Source organism: Oncorhynchus keta, chromosome 21 (assembly GCF_023373465.1).
Source record: "Oncorhynchus keta strain PuntledgeMale-10-30-2019 chromosome 21, Oket_V2, whole genome shotgun sequence".
NCBI lineage: Eukaryota > Metazoa > Chordata > Actinopteri > Salmoniformes > Salmonidae > Oncorhynchus > Oncorhynchus keta.
In genome coordinates, this window is record NC_068441.1 from 18,996,188 (window position 1) to 19,009,469 (window position 13,282).

Here is a 13,282-nt window from a genome sequence, read left to right on the forward strand (position 1 = left end):
TGCGTGAAAACTGGCGCAGGCATGTTTTGTGGCCTATTTTGTGCGTGGGCTACACAACGTTTATAAATGAGGCCCCTGGACATTTTAGTCAAAAACCAGGTTGCCTCTTCCAGGAGGCTGAAACTTGGCCACAAGTGGATCTTCCATCAATACAATGACCCCAAGCACACATACAAATCCACCAATATATGGTTAATTGACCATAAAATCAACATTTTGCAATGGCCATCTGTCTGCTAACATGAACCCCATTGAAAACCTATGGTTTGAATTGAAGAGGGCAGTCTATAATCGCAGACTGAAGGATATCAAGGATCTGATCAGATTCTGTATGGAGGAATGGTCTAAGATTCCCCCCAATCGCACGGAACAATCATAGAATGTGCCCTTATCCTCGGAAGGGGAAGGTGCTCAAAGTAGAGTTGGGTGATATGGACAAAAATCCATGTTGCGATAAATTGCCTGAATTGATGCGATAACGAATAGAACGATAGAACATCAATGTGCACGATTTTTATTAAATTACTCTTTAAACTATGACTACTAGCTTTGTTGTTGTAGATATAAATTGTCTTAACAATCACCCATATTAGCAAACTTATTTAATTTAAAATGTAAATGTAAAACATTTCTCTAGTATAGGCTACTTATCTTAATTAACTATATCAGCAAAGTGGTTGGAATGGTTGGTGTCTATAAAGTATTGAAAACAGAGGGTGGCAATAATTTTGACACATATCTTTCTGAGATTTTGTTTAAATTAATAGTTAAACCAAATATTTTTCTCTGAGCAAATGATAAATGTAGATAGTTTAGACCATGAATGGCATTGACCTTCGGGACCTTGGGTCATTAAACTAGATGCATGCATAGCGGGCTTTACTTGGAGAGCAGCAGTAACTTTGCTCTGCCTCTGGCCCTATGACCACAGGCAGCATCAGCTGTGCCTGCACTGACCTGTGCAGCTTGACCAGCCTCAGTCCTCCTTCATAACGCACTGTGGTATATCTCCTCCTTTCTCTCTGTTCTATTACAACTATAGGTTCCTTTTTGGGTAGGATTAGGCAGCAGTGGATACCACTGTTTCTAACACTTTGCCCCTGAATTGAAACGGGTCTGCTGAATTGAAAACTGCTCTGTTCCCACATATAATTAAGGAAACATGTCATTAAAAGAAACACTTGAGTGAATGAGAGATACAAAGTATCCACAGGTGTGGTTCCTGAGTTAATTAAGCAATTGAAACATCCCACCATGCTTAGGGTCATGTATAAAAATGCCCAGTTGCCCATTATTTTGCCTACCATGGCTAGAAGAAGAGATCCCTGACTTTGAAAGAGGGGTCTTACAGGAGCATACGGGGTTAAAGTGTGTGGGTGTCAGTCATCAGATCTCAACCCAGTTGAACACATATGGGAGACTCTGGAGCAGTGCCTGAGACAGCGTTTTCCACCACCATCAACAAAACACCAAATGATGGAATTTCTCCTGGAAGAATGTCACATCCCCCCAATAGAGTTCAATAAACTTGTGGAATATATGCCAAGGCACACAATGCCTTATTTAGACACTTTATGTTGGTGTTTCCTTTATTTTGTCAGTAACCTCTACCTGCTGCCATTATCTAGAAAGTAATGGCCAAGAACTAATTGTTTTATTGTAGCCGAAGGGGCCCTCATATCCAATCACATGAGCAGGCTATATCTGAAGAAAATAACACAGTTGTAACTTGCAACCTGTTACAAAACATTTGTGGAAAAAGCTACCATTTCAGTCTAATTTCAGACATCCATTTCATTGAAACTATCCATTGGCTCTTCAAAGGAGCAATACCCCCACTCACTCGGTGGCGATAAGTCATTGCGCACGCATGTGCGTTCAACATCTGCATGTGGTAGGCTAAACCAGTAAGGCTCGAACTCCAAGCGCCACTTTCTACGGGATGTATGGCTGCATCTCTTTTGGAAGGTGTGGGATTGACTCTGCTCCTCACTCTGTTTGAAGTGTAACCGTGATGCGTGTGTTCATTTTTTTCTCCAGTAAATTGGCTACTGGTTTTGCTTTCGCTAAAACATGCGTCAATGTCGCTACATTTCTACGGATTAATGCATACGCAAAATATTGATACGTTCAACACGACGTGAATATGGATTTTATCTTTGTTTCAATACTTTTTATATTTATCGACGCGATTTACGCAGTGTCCCGCTATGGAAATCTCCAACCATACATGTACGTTTTTATAAGCTGTCGTTGTTTTGACTTACATTGTTTTTGCATGATAATACATTTTACAGTCACAGTAACCTACATTATAAAACATCTGGTAAAATTTCACTTGTTACTACTGCTGCTATTGATTTGAGCTTGACATATAACCCAAATCCAATATCTTTTGACATATTAAGCAATTTATGATTATTTTACAACTTTCGTTAGTTGAAATATTAGATTTGAATATTCATTTATCAATTCATATATATTTAAATATTTCATGTTTTACTCTAGAGGTGTTTGCATTGAAAGGAGAAACATTGTGTCCTATACCTGGGTGTGCATAGTTAAACGACACAGAAAACAACTAGTCAACTCTAAGGCTGTATTTTGTACATGTCTCATAAAGGAATGTACCTTGAACTATGACAGTGTTGTCATAAGAATACTCTAGTTTCTCTCTCAACATGCACTGTAATGGTATACCTTTACATAATTACACATGATCTCAGGGCGGATTAATGATGCAGCATTCGTGAGACGCCTCTACGTTTCCCTATAATGGAGAGCATGCCAGAGTAGCAGGTGAAATAAGTCAGAGATGAAGGGCTTCTGATAAATCTGACTTCATGAAAAGGATTATATAAATCTCAGAGATTTTTAATTGTTCAGCTGTAATGACCCTGTCATTGCCTTATAGTGAGAAATAACGAGTATTCTTAGAGGGCCTGTAAGACCATTACTGTAAGACCATTACCGTAAGACCATTACCGTAAGACCATTACCATGAGACCATTACCGTAAGACCATTACCATGAGACCATTACTGTAAGACCATTACCATAAGACCATTACCGTGAGACCATTACCATAAGACCATTACTGTAAGACCATTACCGTAAGACCATTACCGTGAGACCATTACCATAAGACCATTACTGTAAGACCATTACCGTAAGACCATTACCATGAGACCATTACCATAAGACCATTACTGTAAGACCATTACTGTGAGACCATTACCGTAAGACCAATACCATGAGACCATTATCGTAAGACCATTACTGTAAGACCATTACTGTAAGACCATTACCGTAAGACCATTACCGTAAGACCATTACTGTAAGACCATTACCATAAGACCATTACCGTGAGACCATTACCATAAGACCATTACTGTAAGACCATTACCGTAAGACCATTACCATGAGACCATTACCATAAGACCATTACCGTAAGACCATTACCGTGAGACCATTACTGTAAGACCATTACCATAAGACCATTACCGTGAGACCATTACCATAAGACCATTACTGTAAGACCATTACCGTAAGACCATTACCATGAGACCATTACCATAAGACCATTACCGTAAGACCATTACCATGAAACCATTACAATGAGATCATTACCATGAGTCCATTACCATGAGACCATTACCGTGAGACCATTACCGTAAGACCATTACCATGAGACCATTACCATAAGACCATTACCGTAAGACCATTACCATGAGACCATTACCATAAGACCATTACCGTAAGACCATTACCATGAAACCATTACAATGAGATCATTACCATGAGACCACTACCATGAGTCCATTACCATGAGACCATTACCGTGAGACCATTACCGTAAGACCATTACCATGAGACCACTACCGTAAGACCATTACCATGAGACCATTACCGTAAGACCATTACCATGAAACCATTACAATGAGATCATTACCATGAGACCACTACCGTAAGACCATTACTGCAAGACCATTACTGTAAGACCACTACCGTAAGACCATTACTGTGAGACCATTACCATGAGACCATTACCATAAGACCATTACTGTAAGACCATTACTGTGAGACCATTACCGTAAGACCAATACCATGAGACCATTATCGTAAGACCATTACTGTAAGACCATTACTGTGAGACCATTACTGTGAGACCATTACCGTAAGACCATTACCATGAGACCATTACCATAAGACCATTACCGTAAGACCATTACCATGAAACCATTACAATGAGATCATTACCATGAGTCCATTACCATGAGACCATTACCGTGAGACCATCACCGTAAGACCATTACCATGAGACCATTACCATAAGACCATTACCCTAAGACCATTACCATGAAACCATTACAATGAGATCATTACCATGAGACCACTACCATGAGTCCATTACCATGAGACCATTACCGTGAGACCATTACCGTAAGACCATTACCATGAGACCACTACCGTAAGACCATTACCATGAGACCATTACCGTAAGACCATTACCATGAAACCATTACAATGAGATCATTACCATGAGACCACTACCGTAAGACCATTACTGTAAGACCATTACTGTAAGACCATTACCGTGAGACCATTACCATGAGACCATTACCATAAGACCATTACTGTAAGACCATTACTGTGAGACCATTACCGTAAGACCAATACCATGAGACCATTATCGTAAGACCATTACTGTAAGACCATTACTGTGAGACCATTACTGTGAGACCATTACCGTAAGACCATTACCATGAGACCATTACCATAAGACCATTACCGTAAGACCATTACCATGAAACCATTACAATGAGATCATTACCATGAGTCCATTACCATGAGACCATTACCGTGAGACCATTACCGTAAGACCATTACCATGAGACCATTACCATAAGACCATTACCCTAAGACCATTACCATGAAACCATTACAATGAGATCATTACCATGAGACCACTACCATGAGTCCATTACCATGAGACCATTACCGTGAGACCATTACCGTAAGACCATTACCATGAGACCACTACCGTAAGACCATTACCATGAGACCATTACCGTAAGACCATTACCATGAAACCATTACAATGAGATCATTACCATGAGACCACTACCGTAAGACCATTACTGTAAGACCATTACTCTAAGACCACTACCGTAAGACCATTACCGTGAGACCATTACCATGAGACCATTACCGTAAGACCATTGCCAGTCTAGGGCTAGTAGATCCAGTATTAGCATCCCCAACTGAAGGTTTTTACAGACATATCAGACATACACACTATTCCAGAGACGAGACACGTCTGGAAATGGAATTACAGAGCTGCTCCTAATGATTAGACATACTGCACTTTATGCTGCTAGAGAGGTACTGAAACACTTCTTAATGTTAGAGGGATGGTATGGCACATTGAGACGGTTTTAGATGCTTTACAATGCAGGGAATATGTTGCGATGGGATATATGGCACTGATGGCACGTGGTTTATAAATCTATAAAAATAGACAGCTAAATCAGTTTGTATGACCATGTATTCTTCTCTTCTTTGGTCAATATTTTGACATACTGTAGTATCAGGTACTGTCTTAGTGAATGTTGAATGATTGAATTCTTGCTGCAGGCAGTGTCTTGTGCTGCCATGTTTAGCGATATAAACAGTAACGTGTGAGGAATTCCCCGTACGTATTAGCAGACAGCGTGGGCACTCTGTCATTTTTTACTTTAAGTAATCCCCACAAGGGTGTTGCACTACACGGTACAGTAGGGCCGGGACAATACCAATATTGCGATAGAGGTTTGTATCGTGGCAAGGAAACAAACATGAAGCGGGTGTAATTTCTTTAGGAAAACAGCCCTAATGTTAAACACCAACATCATTATTATTTTCATCCAGAGTCACATTTGATTTATTTCCCCATGCTATAGGACACAATATTTTAAAAATAGCTTGATTTGTTCAATGTTTTTTGCCGCTGCCCTCTTTCAGGCCCAACGTGTGTGCAGAGCGGGAAGTGATGCTCGTTGCCCAAAGGCAGCCCTGTGTGCAGGCCTTCACACGCATGGTCAAGGTCTGGAAGCAAGGCTGCCTAGGACAGAACTGGTGCATGGGATACGAGAGAAGGTGAGTCCTGCTCTTAATTCAGGCATGCATCCATTCCTCTATCCATCCATTCCTCTATCCATCCATTCTTCTATCCTTCCATTCCTCTATCCATCCATTCCTCTATCCATCCATTCCTCTATCCATCCATTCCTCTATCCATCCATTCCTCTATCCATCCATTCCTCTATCCATCCATTCTTCTATCCTTCCATTCCTCTATCCATCCATTCCTCTATCCATCCATTCTTCTATCCTTCCATTCCTCTATCCATCCATTCCTCTATCCATCCATTCTTCTATCCTTCCATTCCTCTATCCATCCATCCATTCCTCTATCCTTCCATTCCTCTATCCATCCATCCATTCCTCTATCCTTCCATTCCTCTATCCATCCATTCCTCTATCCATCCATTCCTCTATCCATCCATTCCTCTATCCATCCATTCCTCTATCCATCCATTCCTTTATCCATCCATTCCTCTATCCATCCATTCCTCTATCCATCCATTCCTCTGTCCATCCATTCCTCTATCCTTCCATTCCTCTATCCATCCATCCATTCCTCTATCCTTCCATTCCTCTATCCATCCATCCATTCCTCTATCCTTCCATTCCTCTATCCTTCCATTCCTCTATCCATCCATCCATTCCTCTATCCTTCCATTCCTCTATCCATCCATTCCTCTATCCTTCCATTCCTCTATCCATCCATTCCTCTATCCATCCATTCCTCTATCCTTCCATTCCTCTATCCATCCATCCATTCCTCTATCCTTCCATTCCTCTATCCATCCATTCCTCTATCCATCCATTCCTCTATCCATCCATTCCTCTATCCATCCATTCCTCTATCCATCCATTCCTTTATCCATCCATTCCTCTATCCATCCATTCCTCTATCTATCCAATTCCTCTATCCATCCATTCTTCTATCCATCCATTCCTCTATTAAATCAAATAGCACTTTATTCATCACATGCTTTGTAAACAACAGGTGAGGAGTAACAGTGAAATGTTACTTACGGCCATTCCCAACAATGCAGAAAGTAATAGAAAAGTAAAACACGTAATAATAACAGATACCCACAATGAGTAATGATAACTTGGTTATATACAGGAGGTACCAGTACCGAGCGGATGTGCAGGGGTACGAGATAATAGAGGTAGATATGTACGTGACACATAGTAAACTATCAGCAGCATATGTGATGAATCAAAAAATGTTTTTGCAAAAAGTGTCAATGCAGGTAGTCTGGGTGGCTATTTGGTTAACTATTTAACTTGGTGCATTGGTACCTCTTGCCATGCGGTAGCAGAGAAAACAGTCTATGACTTGGGTGGCTGGAGTCTTTGAAAATGTTTAGGGCCTTCCTCTGACACTGCCTGGTATAGAGGTCCTGGTGTACTCGGGTGTCCACACTACCCTGTGTTGCGCTTTGTGGTCAGATGCCAAGCAGTTGCCATACCAAGCAGTGATACAGCCAGTCAAGATGCTCTCAATGGTGCAGCTGTAGAATTCTATTGAGGATCTTAGGACCCATGCAAAAACATGTCAGCCTCCTGGGGGGATTAAGCCTTGTCGTGCACTCCTCATGACTGTGTCGGTTTGTTTTAATAAAAAATTATATCAAATAGCTTAACAATGAGAAAAATGTGGTCGACTTGAGGATAAATTCAGCCACTATTTATTGTTGTACTCAGTGAGTTTTGTCTGGCTAATGGCTTACAAAAGTGGGCTGCAATATTCAAGGTAAATTAAATCCATCTTGAGAGACTCCTCTGGTCTCCTGAAGAGCTCCTTGCTGCTTCTTTCTCTCTCTGTGTCTTTTTTTTGTCCCACACAATGATATCGGGGAGGGGAGTCACACATGATATCTCACAGACAGCACTGCCCCGATTTTGACCAAACTTGGGTGAATGATGCGTCTTACCATGAAGATCCGGTATTTACAATATTACGCTGATTGGCCCAAGATGGAAGCTGTAGTAATTAACAGAAATGTGTTAGTCACACGCAATATCTCAATTGGCCCAAGAAGGGGCTCTGAATCATTCGTAAGGGACAACATGTTTACTGTTGCCTTGATCCTTTTATTTATTTTGTATATATTTTATTTATATTTTAACATTTTTATTAGATTTTTTATATAAAAATAAAATAAAATAAATTATCCCTTTTTAGTGATATCCAATTGGTAGTTACAGTCTTGTCCCATCGCTGCAACTCCCCTATGGACTTGGGAGAGGGGAAGGTTGAGAGCCATCGAGAGCTTGCTTAACCCGAAAGCCAGCCGCACCAATGTGTTGGAGAAACAACTGGTAACCAAAGTCAACTTGCAGACGCCCGGTCCGCCACAAGGAGTCACTAGCACACGATGGGACAAGGAAATCCTGGCCGGCCAAACCCTCCCCTAACCCGGACAACGCTGGGCCAATTGTGCGCTGCCTCATGGGTCCCCCGGTCAAGGCCGGCTGTGACACAGCCTGGAATCGAACCCAGGGCTGTAGTGACGCCTCAAGCACTGTGAGGCAGTGCCTAGGAACGCTGCACCACTCGAGAGGCCCTCAGACAGTCTTTCTTGAGACATCGTGCATTATATGTCCATTGCGCTGCAAACAATTTAAACTTAGTCTTGAATGATGCATGCCAAGTTATACCAGAGATAAGAGACTGTTGATATTGCAACCACACAACACAAATGCTGTTTCACTAGTATGAACGAAATCACAAACAGCTTTTTTTGTTAAAGCCCTCAAGAGCTGTTGTCAACTAAATATGATAATCTGTTTGCATCTGCCAATTTATTGGCTGTCCAGGATACAGACGACTTGTCCCTATCGCTCCCTATACAGTTAATCTCTTTCTGTAACATGTTGAGGCCGGCAATTAAGGAGGATGAGATGCTCAATTAAAGATGTTGCTGAACTGCTGTATTTGAAGCACCACTGCCTTCTGCCCAGTTTCCCTGATGTTGCCAAGGCAATCAAGCTGTTTTTACCATCCCTGTAACTGTCGCTCCTGCAAAGAGATTGTTTTCTAAACTAAAACTCATAAAGTACTACCTATTAAGCATTAGGCTCTCAGTCTGAGATGCGTTTTTGAACACCTGAGTAAGTTCCACTCATTGCACTGGCACCGTTGTAGCCTTGACCACGGCATTTGTTCACCAATATCCCCTTACTTTCAATCAGATTTTTTATTTTTCAAGGCCTGAGGCACTTTTTCAGTCACATTCCTGAAGCCCAAGAGGAAAAACACTTAACTTCCCAATTCATATGGAAATTAAAAAGGTTTATGAATGACTTAGTGGTGGGTTACTGTCAAAATGATTTATTCAATTAAAAAGGTTTATGAATGACTTAGTGGTGGGTTACTGTCAAAATGATTTATTCAATGAAAAAGGTTTATGAATTACTTAGTGGTGGGTTACTGTCAAAATGATTTATTCAATTAAAAAGGTTTATGCATGACTTAGTGGTGGGTTACTGTCAAAATGATTTATTCAATTAAAAAGGTTTATGAATTACTTAGTGGTGGGTTACTGTCAAAATGATTTATTCAATTAAAAAGGTTTATGAATGACTTAGTGGTGGGTTACTGTCAAAATGATTTATTCAATTAAAAAGATTGACATCTATGACAGGTTCAAGGGCCAGTGGATCTTCTTTGTAGAAAAGAACATTGATGCTGTTCTTTTCCCCCTAGTCTATTTAGTGCCGGGTCTTATCCACTCTGTTTTAAGGAGTCCTGATCGGCTTGTGGGCATTGTAGAGGGAAACAGAAGACACATACGTGTCCTGGGAGTCTTATCTTTCAGTGATGGGGTTATAATATTTTGAGGCTTAAACGGTTCAAAAGACAAAGCCACATTTGTAGGAAGAAAACATGTCATGACCCCTAGTTTGGGAAACACTGGTCTATTGCATGTATTACCTATGGATAATTCTGTGTTGTGCAGTTTTTTTGTTGTCTTAACAGTAATCGTGTCTAAGCTGTTTAAACAGAGTGCTTCATCCTCATCCCCCTAAATATCTGGGGACTATGTTCAAAAATGGTTCGAAATGGGTGAACCATTTCGAAATGGTTCACCCGATATGGATGTAAATACCCTCAAATTAAAGCTGACAGTCTCCACTTCATCCTCATAGTCATTGTATCATTTCACATTCAAAGTTCTGGAGTACAGAGCCAAAACAACAACAAATGTGTCAATGTCCCAATACTTGTGGAGCTCACTGTACCTACTGTATTTAGCAGAGGCCAGGTACATACCTGTGAGGGAGAGTCCTGCGGCAAACCCCTGACTCTGTCTCTGTGACTCACGCCTCACTCTCTGGGGAGTTTTTTCAAAGTGCCGTTTAAGCTTTCTTCATATATTTACCGCGTTACAAAGACGCAGGCAGCTTTGAAGGCAGCCAAAGCTTCAATTACACACCATAAACAAAACGTTTTTCCACAACGCTTAATGACTGTGGAGCCATGAGAGGGCTTCTAAACTACAGGGTTAGACACCCTACTCTGAAGTTCAGTCTGCCAGTCTCACACTTTGCAAGGGGTTACTTAAAAGACTGGGAAATTGTTTACTGACTATTATACTTTGTGACTTTGTGACCACAAACACACACCTTGACATTGTGCCATAAATCAGAACCTCAAATGATTTTATAGGATCAACAGACCTGGATCTGGTGTACTAGCTTTGTATTATCTGATTTGTATTAATTGATAATGTCATGTCTCCCTTGATAACAGGACAGCGTATTACACAGCATACAGACAAGTCTACAGACAAGACTACCGGGCGGTTTACAAGTGCTGTCCTGGATGGTCTCAACTCAACGGAGAGGCTGGCTGCTTGTATCGTATGTCTTTCTCTTTTCTTCTATTGCTTCATATTACTGAGGTTTCCAGTGTTAAAGTATCACAACCACCTAATGTTTAAAATCAGGTTATTGTTATCAGCATACAGAATATGCTTATTAGTACAGTACAAATGTAATCTTTCTTGGGAGAATGCTCACTTACACAGGAGGCACGTGAGAGGATAGAAGGGTGCCTCAAACTCATCTCTCACCCTGGGTCAGGAGCCGCGGTAGTTGGGAAAGCATTCAGGGAGAGGTTGTAAGGTCAAGAGGTACTTAGGCCATCTACTGACTGCACTGTGCAGCTGTTATGAGTCAATGTCAGGCCTTTCTCAGTGCAACAGTGTGACGTTCACAAGCAACACTGGGCAAAGGTCCAATGTGTTGAATCATGTTGAAAGCTTATAACCAACTGTTGACATTTTTGTTAAACCAGGTTTGTATTGCAATGTCTTGTTTTACATTCTACCAAAGACGACAATGAACTTACAGACATGTTAAAGTGTTGAGTGACCAGCAGACCTAATTCCCTATACATCTGGCTCAACTACACTTGGCTCGACAGGGCTCCTTGCGTCCTGAGATGGTGTGGGTTTCTGCAGCCAGAGAGCGAAGGCATGGCTGAACAGGTGCTCCTCATTGTTCAGTTGGGTTTGCCAATTCCAATGTGCTGACTGCTTCCTGGTGTAGTTGTGGCTCCACAGTTGAATCTTGGCTCACGCTCACATAGTCAGGCACCATATTCTGAGTCAGCGGACTCAGAGGTGTGGTAGTAACTGGTGGTAAAGGTTGGAGGCTTGCACCATGGACCCGAGTAAAACTGTCTCCTGTGCCACAACTAAGGTTGCACATTTTGGGGAATATTCAGAGGTGGAAACTTTCCGTGGGACTTAACGAGAATATATGGGAATTAACAGGAATATATGCAAATGAATATTAATACTATTTAAATGTAGATGTTTTTTTTGCATTGGATAGATTTACCATATCATATGTAGACAGAAACATGAACCTTTTACCTTATCATAAGTAGACAAAATTGCAAATTATTAAATCCTTCCAATAGAAATAAAAAAAGCAATTAAGTTACAAATTTAACTGTCATTAAATGAGTTGACTCTTCACATGGGATGATTTCACTGAACAACAAAGGAAAGGTAATATTGAATGATCCCCAATGATCCATTACATCTCCCAAAAATGGTTCAACATACATCTCTAAAAAGATAGTTTAGACACTAAAGCTTTGGTTGTCTTCCTCTCAGGCTTCCATGTCTTCTCCCTGGACCTCCTCAATGTCCACCTCTTGAACATCAGACTCTGAGGCCTCATCTTCACTGTCACTTTCCAAACTTGTTGAGGATGACTCGTTGTCAGGCTCAAAATGCCTCAAATTTGCCCAGAAGGCCACCAATTTTCAACCCTTGTATTGGTCAGCTTGTTGCGTGCTTTGGTATGTGTTTTACCAAAGAAGGACCAGTTGCTCTCTGAGGCGGCTGATGTTGGTGGGATTTGGAGGATGATGGAGGCAATAGGGGAAAGAGCCTAAGATCCCCAAAGTCCCTTCCACCAGGTGGCTGATGAAATATGTTGGCATGACTACCGTTTTGCATTTCCATCCTAAAGCCCTTGCTTGGAAGAGTACTTCGCCAGACTGCCAAGAACCTTGCCCTCATCCAGGCCAAGGTGGCAAGACACGGTAGTGATGACACCATAGCCCTTGTTGATCTCTGCACCAGACAGGATGATGTTGGACCACAGCATACTTGGGGTCCAACATGTACGCTGCAGCGTGTATGGGCTTCAGGCAGAATGGATGACCATGAGCTGTTGCTATCGATAACGTTCCCGAGTCATAATTTTCACCCTGAATAGAAGTAGAGGGGCTTTTGTCAGAGGTTGCTTGTTGTGAGCGCTGAGGGAACTCCATGCACTTGGCCAGATGATTCTGCATCTTTGTTGCATTCTTCATATATGATTTGACACAGTATTTGCAAATATACACAGTGTCACGCCCTGATCTGTTTCACCTGTCTTTGTGCTTGTCTCCACCCCCTCCAGTTGTCGCCCATCTTCTCCATTATCCACTGTGTACTTCTACCTGTGTTTTCTGTTTGTCTGTTGCCAGTTCGTCTTGTTTGTCAAGCTTACCAGCGTTTGTCCTGTCAGCTCATGTCTTTTTCCCTGCCTTTCCTGCCTGTCCTGACCTTGTACCCGCCCGCCTGACCACTCTGCCCGTCCCGGACCTTGAGCCTGCCAGCCGTCCTGTACATTTGTCCCACCTATGGATTATTGACCTC

At 41.5% G+C, this 13,282-nt stretch overlaps 1 protein-coding gene across 1 annotated transcript in view; it reads left to right on the top strand.

Annotated features, from left to right (window-relative positions):
• Positions 1-1,907: 1,907 nt before the first annotated feature.
• LOC118399862 (multiple epidermal growth factor-like domains protein 6) overlaps positions 1,908-13,282 on the top strand; it is an 87,320-nt gene continuing 75,945 nt past the window's right edge. The window contains exons 1-3 of the mRNA XM_052473411.1: positions 1,908-2,232; positions 6,003-6,137; positions 10,873-10,982. Coding sequence (XP_052329371.1) covers positions 2,147-2,232; positions 6,003-6,137; positions 10,873-10,982 — 331 coding nt within the window. The 5' untranslated portion in view covers positions 1,908-2,146. The remainder of the gene's footprint in view (positions 2,233-6,002; positions 6,138-10,872; positions 10,983-13,282) is intronic.